Source organism: Poecilia mexicana, unplaced genomic scaffold (assembly GCF_051168715.1).
Source record: "Poecilia mexicana isolate PSO_F unplaced genomic scaffold, ASM5116871v1 scaffold_9, whole genome shotgun sequence".
Lineage (NCBI taxonomy): Eukaryota > Metazoa > Chordata > Actinopteri > Cyprinodontiformes > Poeciliidae > Poecilia > Poecilia mexicana.
In genome coordinates this window covers 10,243,533-10,256,859 of record NW_028263378.1, presented here as the reverse complement: position 1 = coordinate 10,256,859, position 13,327 = coordinate 10,243,533, and the positions used below count along the sequence as shown (strand labels likewise).

Here is a 13,327-nt window from a genome sequence, read left to right as displayed (position 1 = left end):
GCACCAGGACCTGACCTGACAGTTAAAAATCAGTAAATAGTGAACCCTGATTATTAAGCTGATTATCTCTTTATTTTTGGCACCTGAGCATTTAGTTCTGAAATCAAATATGTGCAAAAGAAAGAAAAATAGCCAAACATAAGGATTTGAGTTTGAGAGATGGCAAACTGCGATGGCTAGATGATGGGCACAGATTTTTCCAAAACTGCTGCTCTTGTGAGGTGATTCCTGTCTGTGATGGCGAGTATTTATAAAAAGGGGTTAATAAGTGGCAGGTTCATGAGCAATTAAACCTCAATGACCAGTCCAATAATGATGATGAGGCAGGTGGTTATAATGTTAAGCCAGATTGGTATACAAGGCGATATGGTTTTGTAGCAGTTTTTAACACAGTTGTCTTTGTAGATTATTTCAGATTTTTTTTTATAAATGCAGGTTGTAAATATTAGGTTACATTTTGGAAATGAACCGTTTTTTTTTTCTCCATCTTTTTACCTCCACGTTACATCACTATGTTGGATTTTCAAACACATCTCAGCCCTCTCACTCCGTTTCATCAAAGGCTTGTATTTGGGGTGTAAAAGTTATTTTGTCAAACATATTTCAGGTTTGTGGCTTTTGCTGTGGCATTGCCTTATTATTAGGAGGTCACAAACCCCTTCAGAGACATTTTTGTTGTGAATTGTTGCTACATAAATAAATTACACTGAACTGAATTAAAATACACTTTCGGAAAATAATAATTTCTGCAAACATACAGACTGATAGTCTGTGTTTGTTGATTATTCAGAGCCGTTTCTGCTTGTTGCATGTCAGATAAAATATGTCTGGATACGTTTGGTTGAAACAATTGTGTTTACCTGCTGCACAACATTAGCTTAAATTGCATGTGCTTAAACACTAAGCTCATAAAGTCCAGCGAAATACACACTGCCATACACATGATGTAGCATCACACTGCCATATTCCTGTTGTTCTCTCAACTTTCACATTAAAAAAGACTAACTTGCACGACTAATAAATTCAGACACCAAAGACTCTGTCCGACAACTAATTATAATCAACGACCGCTGGTATTTTAAGATGACAGTAATACACCTTGAATAGGTCATCAGCATTGTGAGACAACAGGCTGAGTCTCTGTTCCAGTAAACACTCATTACATTCATTCATTACTTTTTCCCCCTGGTTTACAATCCTGCGTGTGGCTTCAAAGACCTTCATCAGTGAGAGAAAATGTCAGCCATCATTAGCAGCGTGTAACTGCACACTCAGTGAGACGAGTGTGAGAATGTGAGTGCTGTTTTATGGGATGCACGCACACGGACGCTGACAGAACGATCATCTTCTGCTCTAAGCTCTGCCAGAGTCTGACCTTTCATAAATGCAGCACAGACACCCAAAATTAGTCCGCTACATATCATTTGAGAATGTGGTTGCAAACTAAATTACTTCACAAACCTTGCCTTTATGTGGACTGCCTAATTTTCTTCAAGCGTACATTCTGGTCCTTCTGGTTTATAATGCCTGTCCTGACTTACTTCACAGTTTGGAAAAATAAGATCTGGGTCATTTGTAGAGAAAGCATGTGGAAGAGTTTTAGTTGAGTAACAACAACAAAACTATAGAGAAAATCAGATTGTATCACACTACAGTAACTCATTAACAAAAACCAACAGGTTTTGCAAAATGATTAATATCTTTTCAGCTTTTTCACATTTTGCCATGCTCAGTGTGTGTTATTGGGATTTTAGTTGGAAAACCTACACAAATCCATCCTATTATATAGTGAAACTGGTGAATTGATTGAATTTATACATCATTTATGTAGCTGTAGTAACAACTAAAAGGTACTTACTCTAGCGCAACATTCACAAACACATTCTTACACTGATGTGCAGATTACAAGACAACTTGTGGAAACATAATCGACATGCTGAAGGAAGAAGCTGGAACCAAACTATTGTAAGGTCACCAGCTTTCCCAAAGATCCACAGTCCACAAGAAGGAAAATTATGCAGAATCTTAAACTTTTTTATTGGCAAGAATGTGATTTTGTACATGCATTTGATTTGATACCCACTCAGTCATCCCCAAAACAATCCACTGCAACCAAACTGTCTCATAAATAGAGTTTTCATACGTGTCATTTAATCTCAGTATAAATGCAACTCTTCTATGAAGGCTTTAGTGACTTGTTAGCAAATATTAGTGACCTAACAGCTTCACAGCAGGCAGATGAGGGAGAAGTTAGGTTGAACTAGATCTCTGCTTTCAAGATATCAAAGAGAACTGTCATTTCCTTCATTTAAAAACCAAAAGAGAGAGAAAGTGTAACCTGACCACGACATGACCGTACACTTGAATCAGCAGGACAGCAAGGACATTAATCAGAGAAGCAAGTCTCCCATCTGACCTGTGCAGAGAACCACAGGTCAGATGGGAGACTCTGTCCACAGAACAACGATGAGTCATGTTCTCCTCAAATCTGACCTTTATGAAAGTGGCAAAAAAAAAAGACAGCCATTGTTGAAGGGGAACTGTAAGATACCTGTCAGTTTGCCAGAATGGAAAACAGCAAACATGTAGAAAAGTGGTAAAGAAGGTCAGATTTGACACAATTGGAAATGCTGGCCTTTGTACATGACTCTATATGTGAAACACAGTGACCTCAGTAAACACATAAAAGTGGCAGCAATATGCTATGGGGATTTTTTTCGGTTGTCTTCATCCGGGACAAGAAAGCTGGTCAGTGTGGAACGGCAACGCAGTTAGAGCCTGCAAAAGACTTGAGGCTGCAGCTGGAAAACCACCCAGTATAGCTCTGGTTGTACTGGGTGGTTTTGGATCAAAATGTTTTTATTAGACTGGTCTAGTCAATATGCAGAAATCAATCCAATTTAGAGCCTGTGACAGGACTTGAAGATTGATTTTCACAGAGACTCTCCATCCAGCCTCCCTAAGCTTTTTGCCAATGAACAGTTTTGTGTTTGGATGTTCAAAGCTGGAAGAGAGAAACTCCAAATGTCTTGCAGTTGTAGTTGCAGTAAATGGTGTTTCTACCATTGTCTACGTATTACAGTATTAGTGAACTGATTGTGGCTAATGCAGCTAAAAGATTCCAATGTCTTTTTCCATCTAATCAACATAATGTGGTGCTAAACTGACAGATTTATGTCATCGTCTACATGGATTTACACATCTATTGACACATGAAAGTATTTTGGTCTTAATTTTTTCACCTGTGATGAGAAAATTTGAACAAGTCACCAGTTCTTGGATTTAAGTTTGGGAACGATAAAAGTAAGCATTCTCACAAAATTTGTGCTCTTCTTGACTATAAATAGGCTACTGATATAACAGTGACAGCTATAATATTTTTTGACTTTTCAGAGGGGATTTTACTCAAAAGTCAAAACACTAGAAGGGCTCCAGTTTGTACATTGAATGTATTGATATTAAATATTTCTGAAAAGTGTAAACTTGCCCCACTTTAGTTTGAGTGTCTTTAACAATAGCTACTAACACAGTATGCAAAAACTCAAGATAAACTTGTGCAGACAAACTGCGATCCCGGAGTTAATTTTGAGTTCACCCTTCTTATGTTATAAATGAGTAACTACATCCAAAAACATTACTTTCTGGTCAAGCCAAAGTTTCTGAAAACCACGGGAATGTCACCTTTTCCACATCGTTTTTTTTTATTATTATTATTATTTTATACAAAAGGAGATAAAAAGCTCCTCTAGCTTCGGGATTCTAACAGCGACCTATAAAATTAATGCATTGCTGCACTTCGGTTTGTTTATCATGACTTTTAATGAGGCCGTGTTTCTTTTAATCAAATCATCCGCCGTCATTAGTTTCCACACCGCCGAGCATGCATAAATGCTCAAGTATGGCTTTAAATAGCCTCTATTTCTGGTTTCTGATTAAAAATAATAACTCTGCGTTCTCAGTGACTCCGATGTTGCTCTGCCTTTCTGTTTTTTGCTGCTATAAAAGCTGCCACCTCACAGGATGCGCAGTTACTCCCCCTCTGCGCTTCGGAGAACACTTGCGGAGAAACGCTCCTCAGGATGTCCGCGGCTCTGCGCGCTCAGCTCTTCCTCTGTCTTATTTCCCTGCTATCAGGGACCGGACTCACTCGCTACATCGAGGTACGAACAAACTTTTTTTTTAATGGTAAAGTCAATCAAAGAGGGCATATTGATAAAAAGCGGGCAGATTAAACCTTACTTTGGACAGTCTGAATTTGTTTGCGTCATGTTTTCTGCAGGACAACGAGGCTTCAGATGGATTGTATTCTCTGATCAGTTTGGCCCAGAAAAGGGAATCAGAGGATTTTGTTTTCCGCCGACCTCTCAGTAAGAAATCTGTGGAATAGTGGTCTTTTCTTTCTTTGTTTCTTTTCTCTGTTTTTTATATGTGATGTATGGAGGTCCGAACGTGTCACGATTCTATTAAGAAAGTAGGTCTCTAAATAATTACTTTAGTTCTTAATATTCATTTAAACAATCATGAAATATAGAAAAAAGCAAACATGCTGTTGTCAGTAAATATGCTTACGTTATTTTATCAGACATGTAGACATTTTACAAATTACTCATTTCACTGGCATGCTGCAGCATACAGTGAGTTCATTTTGTCTATCAGTGTTATCCATCAAAGTCAGAGGGCTAACACAGAGGTTAACACAGCTAGTCAAGATAAACAGTCTGAAATTTACTTTCCTCAGGATTATCCCATTTAGAGGGGGCTTTGGTTGGTATTTGATGATTCTTGGTGACAGTTTTAACTGCTTATGGAGTACTGAAGCAAAGGAACCATGGAGTGATAAATGCAGCAAAGGAACCAATTGTACATAAATTGTAAACGGTAGTTCAAATTTTAATTAACAAATTTTTCATTAATTGATTAATTATTGGTCAATTCATATAACTATGGACACATTTATGCATTTATTTAATTTTTTTCTGTTTATGGCATGTTTGAAAAAAGAAACACTTATTTGTTCATTTGGCTCTTTTGTGACTTTACACAAAATTTTGCAATCTTGTAAGATGCTTAGTGATTCATTTCCACACATATCTTAGCTGACTGATCATTATTGTTCTGCTGTGCTGCTCTGATAATAAAGCCAATATTTATGCTGGTGTTTTTGCTTATTTAAAATATTTTAAAATGTAAGACATTTTTCTTACTTTTTGGTCTCAATTAAACTTGATGCAAAATAAGGTTCAAATTATTCTCAGCTGGACGACTCGAATGACGTATTCAGCCTTGTTTGCATTTAGAGCAACGTGGTTGTGATTTCAGCACAGAAATACAACAATGAGGAGAAAATAGGTGGGAAAAAAAAATTGCACTGCTTTGTGAATTCCCCACAAAGATTCTTCAAAATATTGTAGGTTTCACCAATGCAATGCCCTCTGAAATGTTTGAAACCGTGTTATCTGTGATTTGTAAAGGATGCTTGGACATGCTGGCGACTGAAGGCTATTTTACGTTTGTGGCGTCCCGGCCACAGCTGGCTTGTGCCGCCTTCATCATCGCTGAGCCCAGTGAGGTCATCAGCATGGAGCTGTCTGACGTCAGCATCGACTGCAGTGCTGGAGACTTCATAAAGGTTGTTCCAAAATAACCTCTGTTCTGTTACCAAAAGCCAGGAAGCTCATGCCTTTGCAATTTAGGACGTAAATTCTTTTTCATCTTCTTATATTGGATTAAAATGATTCCAAATGTGGTGAGGGCACTGTTTGAGGGCAAAACACCACCGCTGATCCTTTGTGCTTTGCCAAGAGCAAATGTAGGAGGAAAACAGCTTCAGTTCAGGAGCCAAGCCCGCCAGTAACACTGCAGATTCAGTTCAACCAGGCCAAATGGGAAAAAGGCTTTTGGCAGAGAAAAATACGATACTTTCTAGTTTCAAAAGTTGGACTGAGGGGTGATCTGGATATGAACCTCCATATTTAACCTCCATAAAGAACTTTTTGGGTAAAAAAAAAAATGTTTAAAACAAAAAGCTGAAAGATAAGCCTTGTCATATTGCTTTAGCAGTTTGACTTACAGCAGATTTGTGGATTTTTCAAATAATAAGGGATTCAACAACTTAAAGATGTATGTTGTGAAAAGAAAAAGAAAATATTTCATTTTACAGCATCCTTATAGTGCATTAAAAATGTCTTAATAGATAAGTAGATTGGATAACAGACTTCATTTTTAAGTCAGCAACCAATATTTTAGATAAAGTCCAACACACAGATCTTCATTCATTGATCATCTTCATGTTATACTAAATTTAAAGAGACATACGTACTCCTATGTAGGTGCATACATTTCTAAAATATTTAAATATTTGTAAACTCAAATTTATAAGCTTTTATTCAGCCTTAACACTCCTGCCATGCTTCAGACTGAGAGTGCTCCATGTCTCCTGTTGCTGCAGATTTTTGACGGCTGGGTTCTGAAGGGCGAGAAGTTCCCCAGCAGTAACGATCACCCTCTCCTCCCACACGAGCGTTACACGGACTACTGCTCCTCTGCTGCATCAACGCTCTCCGGCCGATCCTCCCAGAATGTTGCCATGATCTTTTTTCGCATTCACAGCCCTGACAGTGGTTTCACCCTCGCTGTCAAAAAAGTGCACAACCCTTTCCGTGAGTCCTGTAACACCATCCCTCTTTTTAGGAAAGCTGCAACAGCAACAGGGAGAATTACAAGTTGTTAGTTAAATAGAAATACTTTGGTGATTTAAGATTCGAGGTCTTTCAACATTTGTTAGCTTATTTTCCTGTACGTTTCCGCAAGACCGTTAGTAATGCAATGTTTGTTTGTGTGCATGCGTGTGTGTGTGTGTGTTCTTCCTGGACATTTGAGCTCGATCAAGCGCTAATCAAGGCTGAAGGCGACATGAAGAGATTCAATGAGAAGGATGCACCTGTTTTCTAGCTGCTTGAAGGGCACCATGTCAACACCGTGCCAAGCAATATAACAATCACTTAGACAAAGATGCAGTAAGAAAGAGTACTTTTAGTTGGGCAGATTATTTATATTGATTACCTTTAGTTAAACAACATTAGCATGTAAGTTTTTATCACTATGTAGATGATACTATATGAATTCTATATAAAACTCACTGTCACAGTGTTTTGACTTCTGCCTGTACCCATTTTAGGTGGCTTACTGTTACCAGTACAAGCCATGTTTCATGCACAGTCTTAACTGTGTCTCATCCCTGGTCTTAACCTGATTATGTCCAATTTGTCACATCAGGTGTCAGTAATTAGTTTCTCAGGTGATGGTGGAACTGTTTGAAATCTGAAACATCTTCTCCTGTGTGTGTGTGTGTGTGTGTGTGTGTGTGTGTGTGTGTGTGTGTGTGTGTGTGTGTGTGTGTGTGTGTGTGTGTGTGTGTGTGTGTGTGTGTGTGAAGCTTGCAACATCATGTCTCAGAGTCCAGAGGGCAGTTTCACCATGGTGATGCCACATCAGCGCCGGAACTGCAGCTTCTCCATCATCTACCCAGTGGAGATCCGACTGACAGATCTCAGTTTAGGGGATGCCAAAAGCAATGAAATCAGCCCGCTGGTAAGATGGACAGGTTAACAGGACTTCTTTACTAATGGAAAAAAACATTGTTCTGTACTGAAGAAGAAAGTGTTTTTGAAGGAGAGTAAGTACTGACCCAGAATAATTACACTTCTGAGTCACATCAGGTGTCAGTTAATAGACACAAAAGAGATGCTCTTTTGTGGCTCAAATATTGAAACTTTTTGGTTTAAAATATTATAAACAAAAAAATCATCCTATAGTTTGGTCATTTTTAAATTCAAACAGTGCTGTGGCAAGTCAGACAATTTTACAGAGTGTCTGTAAATAGTCTGCAATAGTTTGTGAGATATGATTTGCTTCTGTCCTACAGAGTGATTAACTTTTAAGATTAATAAAAAAGAAACACTCTTGAAAAAGAGGCGATTAATTTTACTGCTTCTGTTGAATCACTGCTTTTATGTATAAATGAAGTTAATTACAAAAAATAAGTAAAAACCATTATTATGATTTCCTACTATATGACAGTGATATTCTTCCATAGTTAACTTTGACAGCCCCTACAAGTTGGATAATTACAAAATATGTAGTAATATGGTCAGAAATTAAAAGTCATTTGAATCACACAAAGATTTTACTATTGAAAGCTGAAAACTTTTAACCAAATAAACATCTTGCTGAGTTAGAGAAGTATTGATGTGTTGGAAGTCCTTCTGATAGAAATGAAACAGACAAAATTACTGATGGGTTTTTTGGCACTAGTATAACGCAGTGGTTGGCAGACTCTTGGTATTATAATTAATTTGCACAGAAAGTAAATTTACCAGACTGATGCCAATTCATTCCAACTCAGTTTTTCTCAAAGTGAAGAAAACTCGTCAGACAGAAGATTTAAGTATTCCAGCTACACTGCAGATTAAATCAGGTCGGACTAAACAATGTGGTGTGATTTGGGTGATATGGTAAATAAATTACAACCTCTTTGTTGGAAGTATTTATCATTATAATTTCAAACAAAACATGGACAAATATATGAAAAATTAGATCTGGAAGGTTTCATGTAAATTTGTGATTTAGGGTTATGATTAGGCTGCATCCCAAGTTACTGGAGTTTTGGACAACTCACCAGTCAGTTTCTGGATTGTCTTTAGAGACGCTGAATGGACAAATAAACGTTCAGATATAATCTAATGCAATTTAAAGTAGTTTTGATTTCCTTGCATCCTTTACATTGCTGGATCACCACAGACTTTATCTCAATTATCAGAAAAGCACAAAGAAACGTAATGTGTTTATCTCCAGTTAGTTGCATTCTCCAGTTAGTGCTTCTTAGTTTGTGTTACTTACCTCTCTAGCATCATAAGTGTTTCCTGGCACAAAAAAAGGCATTTAAAACATTTAAATCATCCACATTTTATTTCACTGCATGTCAGAAAACTTGGTGTAGAACACGTTGACCATTTTCTAAGTGTAGTTAGACCACTGTGATTTTTATTTCTTTTAAATAATGAAATAGGAAGACCTGGTGATTATTTTTCAGCATCGCCTTGCTAAGCATTTGACTCTGTAGAGTGCATAATCTCATCACCAGTTTAGGCAGGCTGAAATACATATAAATTTGTACATTTATATGTATAAATTCTTCCACATGCACATGTGCCACTGCAATAAAATCAACACAACTGTGACTCCATATTTGCAGCAATTAGATTATTCAAACTCCACTATGCTGTCTAACCTCCAAAAGTGAAACTGGCGGCTTGACCTACTTTCAGATTAATTAATCAAATCATTATCTTACCGCTTGGGGACAGTCATACACCACTGAAATATTAGTACCAGACTGTTCTTATAGATGAAATCAATATTTTAATAACTAATTAAATATGATGTCACAGTCTAAGTATTTTTGCTGTCCTAATGATGAAGAACGCTGTGAATGCAACATTTCTGATCCTAACACATACACACTATTCAAGTTTTTTTTAAAACATGCATGACATCAGCAGTAAACCCTCCTCTCTCACGGTTAATTTACTCTGTGTGTCCATGTTTGCAGAGACAGATGTGGCCGGGCTGCTCTGGATCAGGTGACTACGTGGAGCTGCTGGGAGGAAACGGAGTGGACACCTCCAAGATGTTCCCTGTAGCCGACCTGTGTTTCTCCCTCAGTGGGCTCGGTTAGTCTGCTCTCTCACCCGTTTCCAGCTTTTTAAACAGAACTCTTTCAGGTCACATTATCAGCATGATGACTGCATGTTGTGGGATTTTTAACAGAAGCTTGCTGTTTTCGGTTTGTACATATTGTTTTGTCTGAAGTGGAATAATTACGTTTCGGCTTCCTTTTTGGTGCCGCTCTCTAAAACATCATTAGATCATCAGGGAACAATGCTTTTAAATTGCCATAGTGTGCTGCAAATCATTCAAAATTATAGCATCCCACATGACGCAAGTTCAAATATCTGTGATGCAAATTAGACATTTTCTCCCATTTTACATAACAAAAGCACAAATTTATTCTCCTCTTTGCTGGAAAACAAATCCAAAGTAGACCCTTTGCTGTAATAGCCTCTAAAATAATCTGCTTTTTTGTGAAACAATGTGATCAAAGAAGCATTGCTAGTGCAAGTTTTACTCTGCTTGCAGGACACACTTAAAGTTCACAGAATGGCTAAAAGAATGAAACATTAAACTATTATAGCATTTTTTAAAATATGCTTTATATATTTTTTTTACAATTAGTAGTAGAAAGTGATTAAACTGATAAAAGATAATCATATCTTTTCACCATTTTTTTTTTCATTTTGTAATGACATAATAACATAATGTAACAGATTGTTACTTCAAAGGAAGAAAACCAATTCTACTTAAATTTGATTTATTTTTATGTAAAATATCACTTATATTAGGATTAACTGGTGCTAGGATGAGACATTTATTTGTCAGACATGAGCAAACTTCAACCACTACAAGTAAATTGATGCTGCTTGGATCCAAAAACCTCAAGAGAATAGAAATGTCAATTTTCAGTCCGTATGTGAGCTGATTGTTCCAGTCATTCATTACAATCAGCACTGCATTTAGAGGACTATGAATATCAAATATATTTTGATAAACACTGATCAATACACACTAATTTGTCAACTTTATTGTGTGCACATTGTGCTGAATTGTGACTCATTTTACGTTGTAGAACTTCCTGTTTTTAAGGTCAAGATACGTCCAGGTCACAGAGACATTCTGTAGAGATTCTGTCCATATTGACATGATATCATCACACAGTTGCCGCAGATTTGTCAGCAGTACATTCCAGTTTGTTATGAAAGTTAAGAACTCTCTTGATTGAAATATGAACATTTGAGATTGTGATTCTGGTGGATACTTTGAGCAGGATGATGCATGATGTCACAAAGCTCAAATAAACTCTGATCATGGCTGCATTTGTTAACCTGCAGCCACATTTCCATTTATTAACGGACCCACGAATCCAGGACAGCCAACAGTAAGATTAGGCCCCCTCCACTCATCTGTATAGTCGCACCAGAAAATTGCTCGACCCCTATTGAGCGTGCGTATTTGTTAGTTGGAGGCGGTGTCTCCTCTGATTGATCTGATTGTCCAGATTTTCAGCTCAAATCTGGTGACAGCCAGCATAGGCTTTGGTCTAATAGAAAAAGAAGAGGAGGAGGACAAAAAGAAAGAAAAAACAAAGCAAAAATCAACAAACTTTCTGTCTTCTTACCTTTTTTATTCTTCTTTACCATTCTCCACTTCTTCTTCTTCTTCTTCTTCTTCTTTGAATCCACATGGCTTTTTAGTTGTTTAATTTATCTGAGGAGTTGAACAGGTGTGGCTAATAAAGTGACCAGTGAGTGTCCGCTAAAATTCACAAGTTACATCAACAAACTAATAGGAACCTCTGGAAAACCAGGGGAGTTCTTCTGTATGAATTCAGTTTTTTTTTCTTTCCTCTCTTTGGCTCTTCAGCCCAGATGAAGATCGGCTGTGATAACTCTGTGGTGAGGCTCGTCTCCAGTGGGAACTACATTAACCGTGTTACCTTCCAGTACCGACTACTGGATCAAAATGAGATCCCCAAAACCCGAGAGAACAGCCTGGAAAACTTCTGCGCTGTCGAATGAAATGCACAACAGGAGAAAATACAACTGTGAGCTTTCAGGAAGACAATCACCAGGTTATCCAGCTTCTCTGTGAAAAACACATCTTGTGCACACAACTGTACTGTTTAACTCATGCTGTCAGTAAATAGTTGGCATTGTATTTTCCAAATGTTTTAGTCAGTGATGTAATCATGCTTACTTTGATAATAAGCTATTTATGCTGATGTAATACATTTTTCTTATTTAGCTGAATGACGCTGGATTTTATTGTTTGATATTCAGTAATTTGACCAAATGTGACACATTTACAGGTAGAAATCTTTAGCTTTGTTGCTCTCAGTTTGCATTGGTTATAGTTTTATATATATATATATATATATATATATATATATATATATATATATATATATATATATATATATTCATTTCTTCTGTTTTTATTGGACTGACAATTTGAAAATAAATATTTGACTTGCATGGTAAAGCACATTTTTATTGTTTAGCTTTTGTGACTCCCTATTGTGAGAAAACTTGTGTGCAACTTAGACTCAGATAAAAGATTTATTTTAAAAACCCAACTCTGACCTAAATAAAATGGTTCTGTAAAATAAGAGTGTAAGAAAACTGATCAGAACACAAAATAAAGGCAAGTTTATTTTTATAGCATCTTTCAAGGATTGCCAGGAAATCAGAGAAATGCCAAAAAAAAAAGCTTTAATCTTTAATTTATGACATTTAAACATCACACTAAATAACATTACATAAAAATGTTAAAACGTTAAATGCAAGCTGGCTCTCCAATTTTTTGTGGAATATAAGTGAAATTTAAAAGGCTCAACAATTTCTGCACACATAAAACAATAATCTGAGCTTGGCAAGTCATAGATGGTAACTAAAATGGTCTGAAAATGAGCTAATTTTTGTTTTTCAGATTAATAATTACCAAATGACAAAAAAATTCACATCTGCTTATTGAGATCCAAATTGGCTCAGAACTAGAGACAAAAACTAATCACTAGTCACAAAATGTTCTTTAAAATTAAATGTTCCTTTTCTATGCAACCTCTTGTTGTGGAATTAGTTTTATAGTAGATTTAGGGAAGGAACAAACTTTGACAAAAACATTGTTTTTATTGTTGCTGTTAGCTTTGACCCACTGGATGATGAAAGACTAAACATTTTAGACTGATGTGGGAACTTAAATCTTTTTGAACATCAAGAAGTCAACCGTCACATTTTTCACAGGCTTCATTTCTCTTACAAAAATACCAAGAATCTTTTGTGACTAACTTTATTTCATCTGTGCTTAGTATTTTGTGCTTGGACTCATATAAACACAAATTATCAAGCAAATTTTCATGAATATGTTCTCTGATGATTCCGTGGTCGATCAGCAACCAGTTTTTGTTAGATCCTTCATACACTGAAACAATCTACTTCTGAAAATATTACAACTGATACATTGTATTGTGGGTAACTCACTTATTATTTGTTTGTTAAACTGTTACATTGCAGCATAGCAGACACAGTGAGCTCCGGCATCAATACAGATTGAATCCCAGTGGTGAAAATGGACTTCCATAGGTTTTTTTTACCCCTTTCTTTGTTTAGCGACTGACTCTCCTCGGGATATTTTAAGGTTTCTCCTATTTTTA

General features: G+C 36.6%; 1 protein-coding gene across 1 annotated transcript; it reads left to right on the top strand.

Moving 5' to 3' along the window:
* The first annotated feature begins 4,043 nt into the window (after positions 1–4,043).
* Positions 4,044–12,156, top strand: LOC106932657 (corticotropin-releasing hormone-binding protein-like). The gene is made up of 7 exons (XM_015011455.2): positions 4,044–4,160; positions 4,280–4,367; positions 5,472–5,629; positions 6,449–6,659; positions 7,436–7,590; positions 9,611–9,731; positions 11,539–12,156. The coding sequence occupies exons 1-7, from the start codon at positions 4,080–4,082 to the stop codon at positions 11,691–11,693; spliced, it is 969 nt and encodes a 322-aa protein (XP_014866941.2). The 5' UTR covers positions 4,044–4,079; the 3' UTR covers positions 11,694–12,156.
* Positions 12,157–13,327: the final 1,171 nt, after the last annotated feature.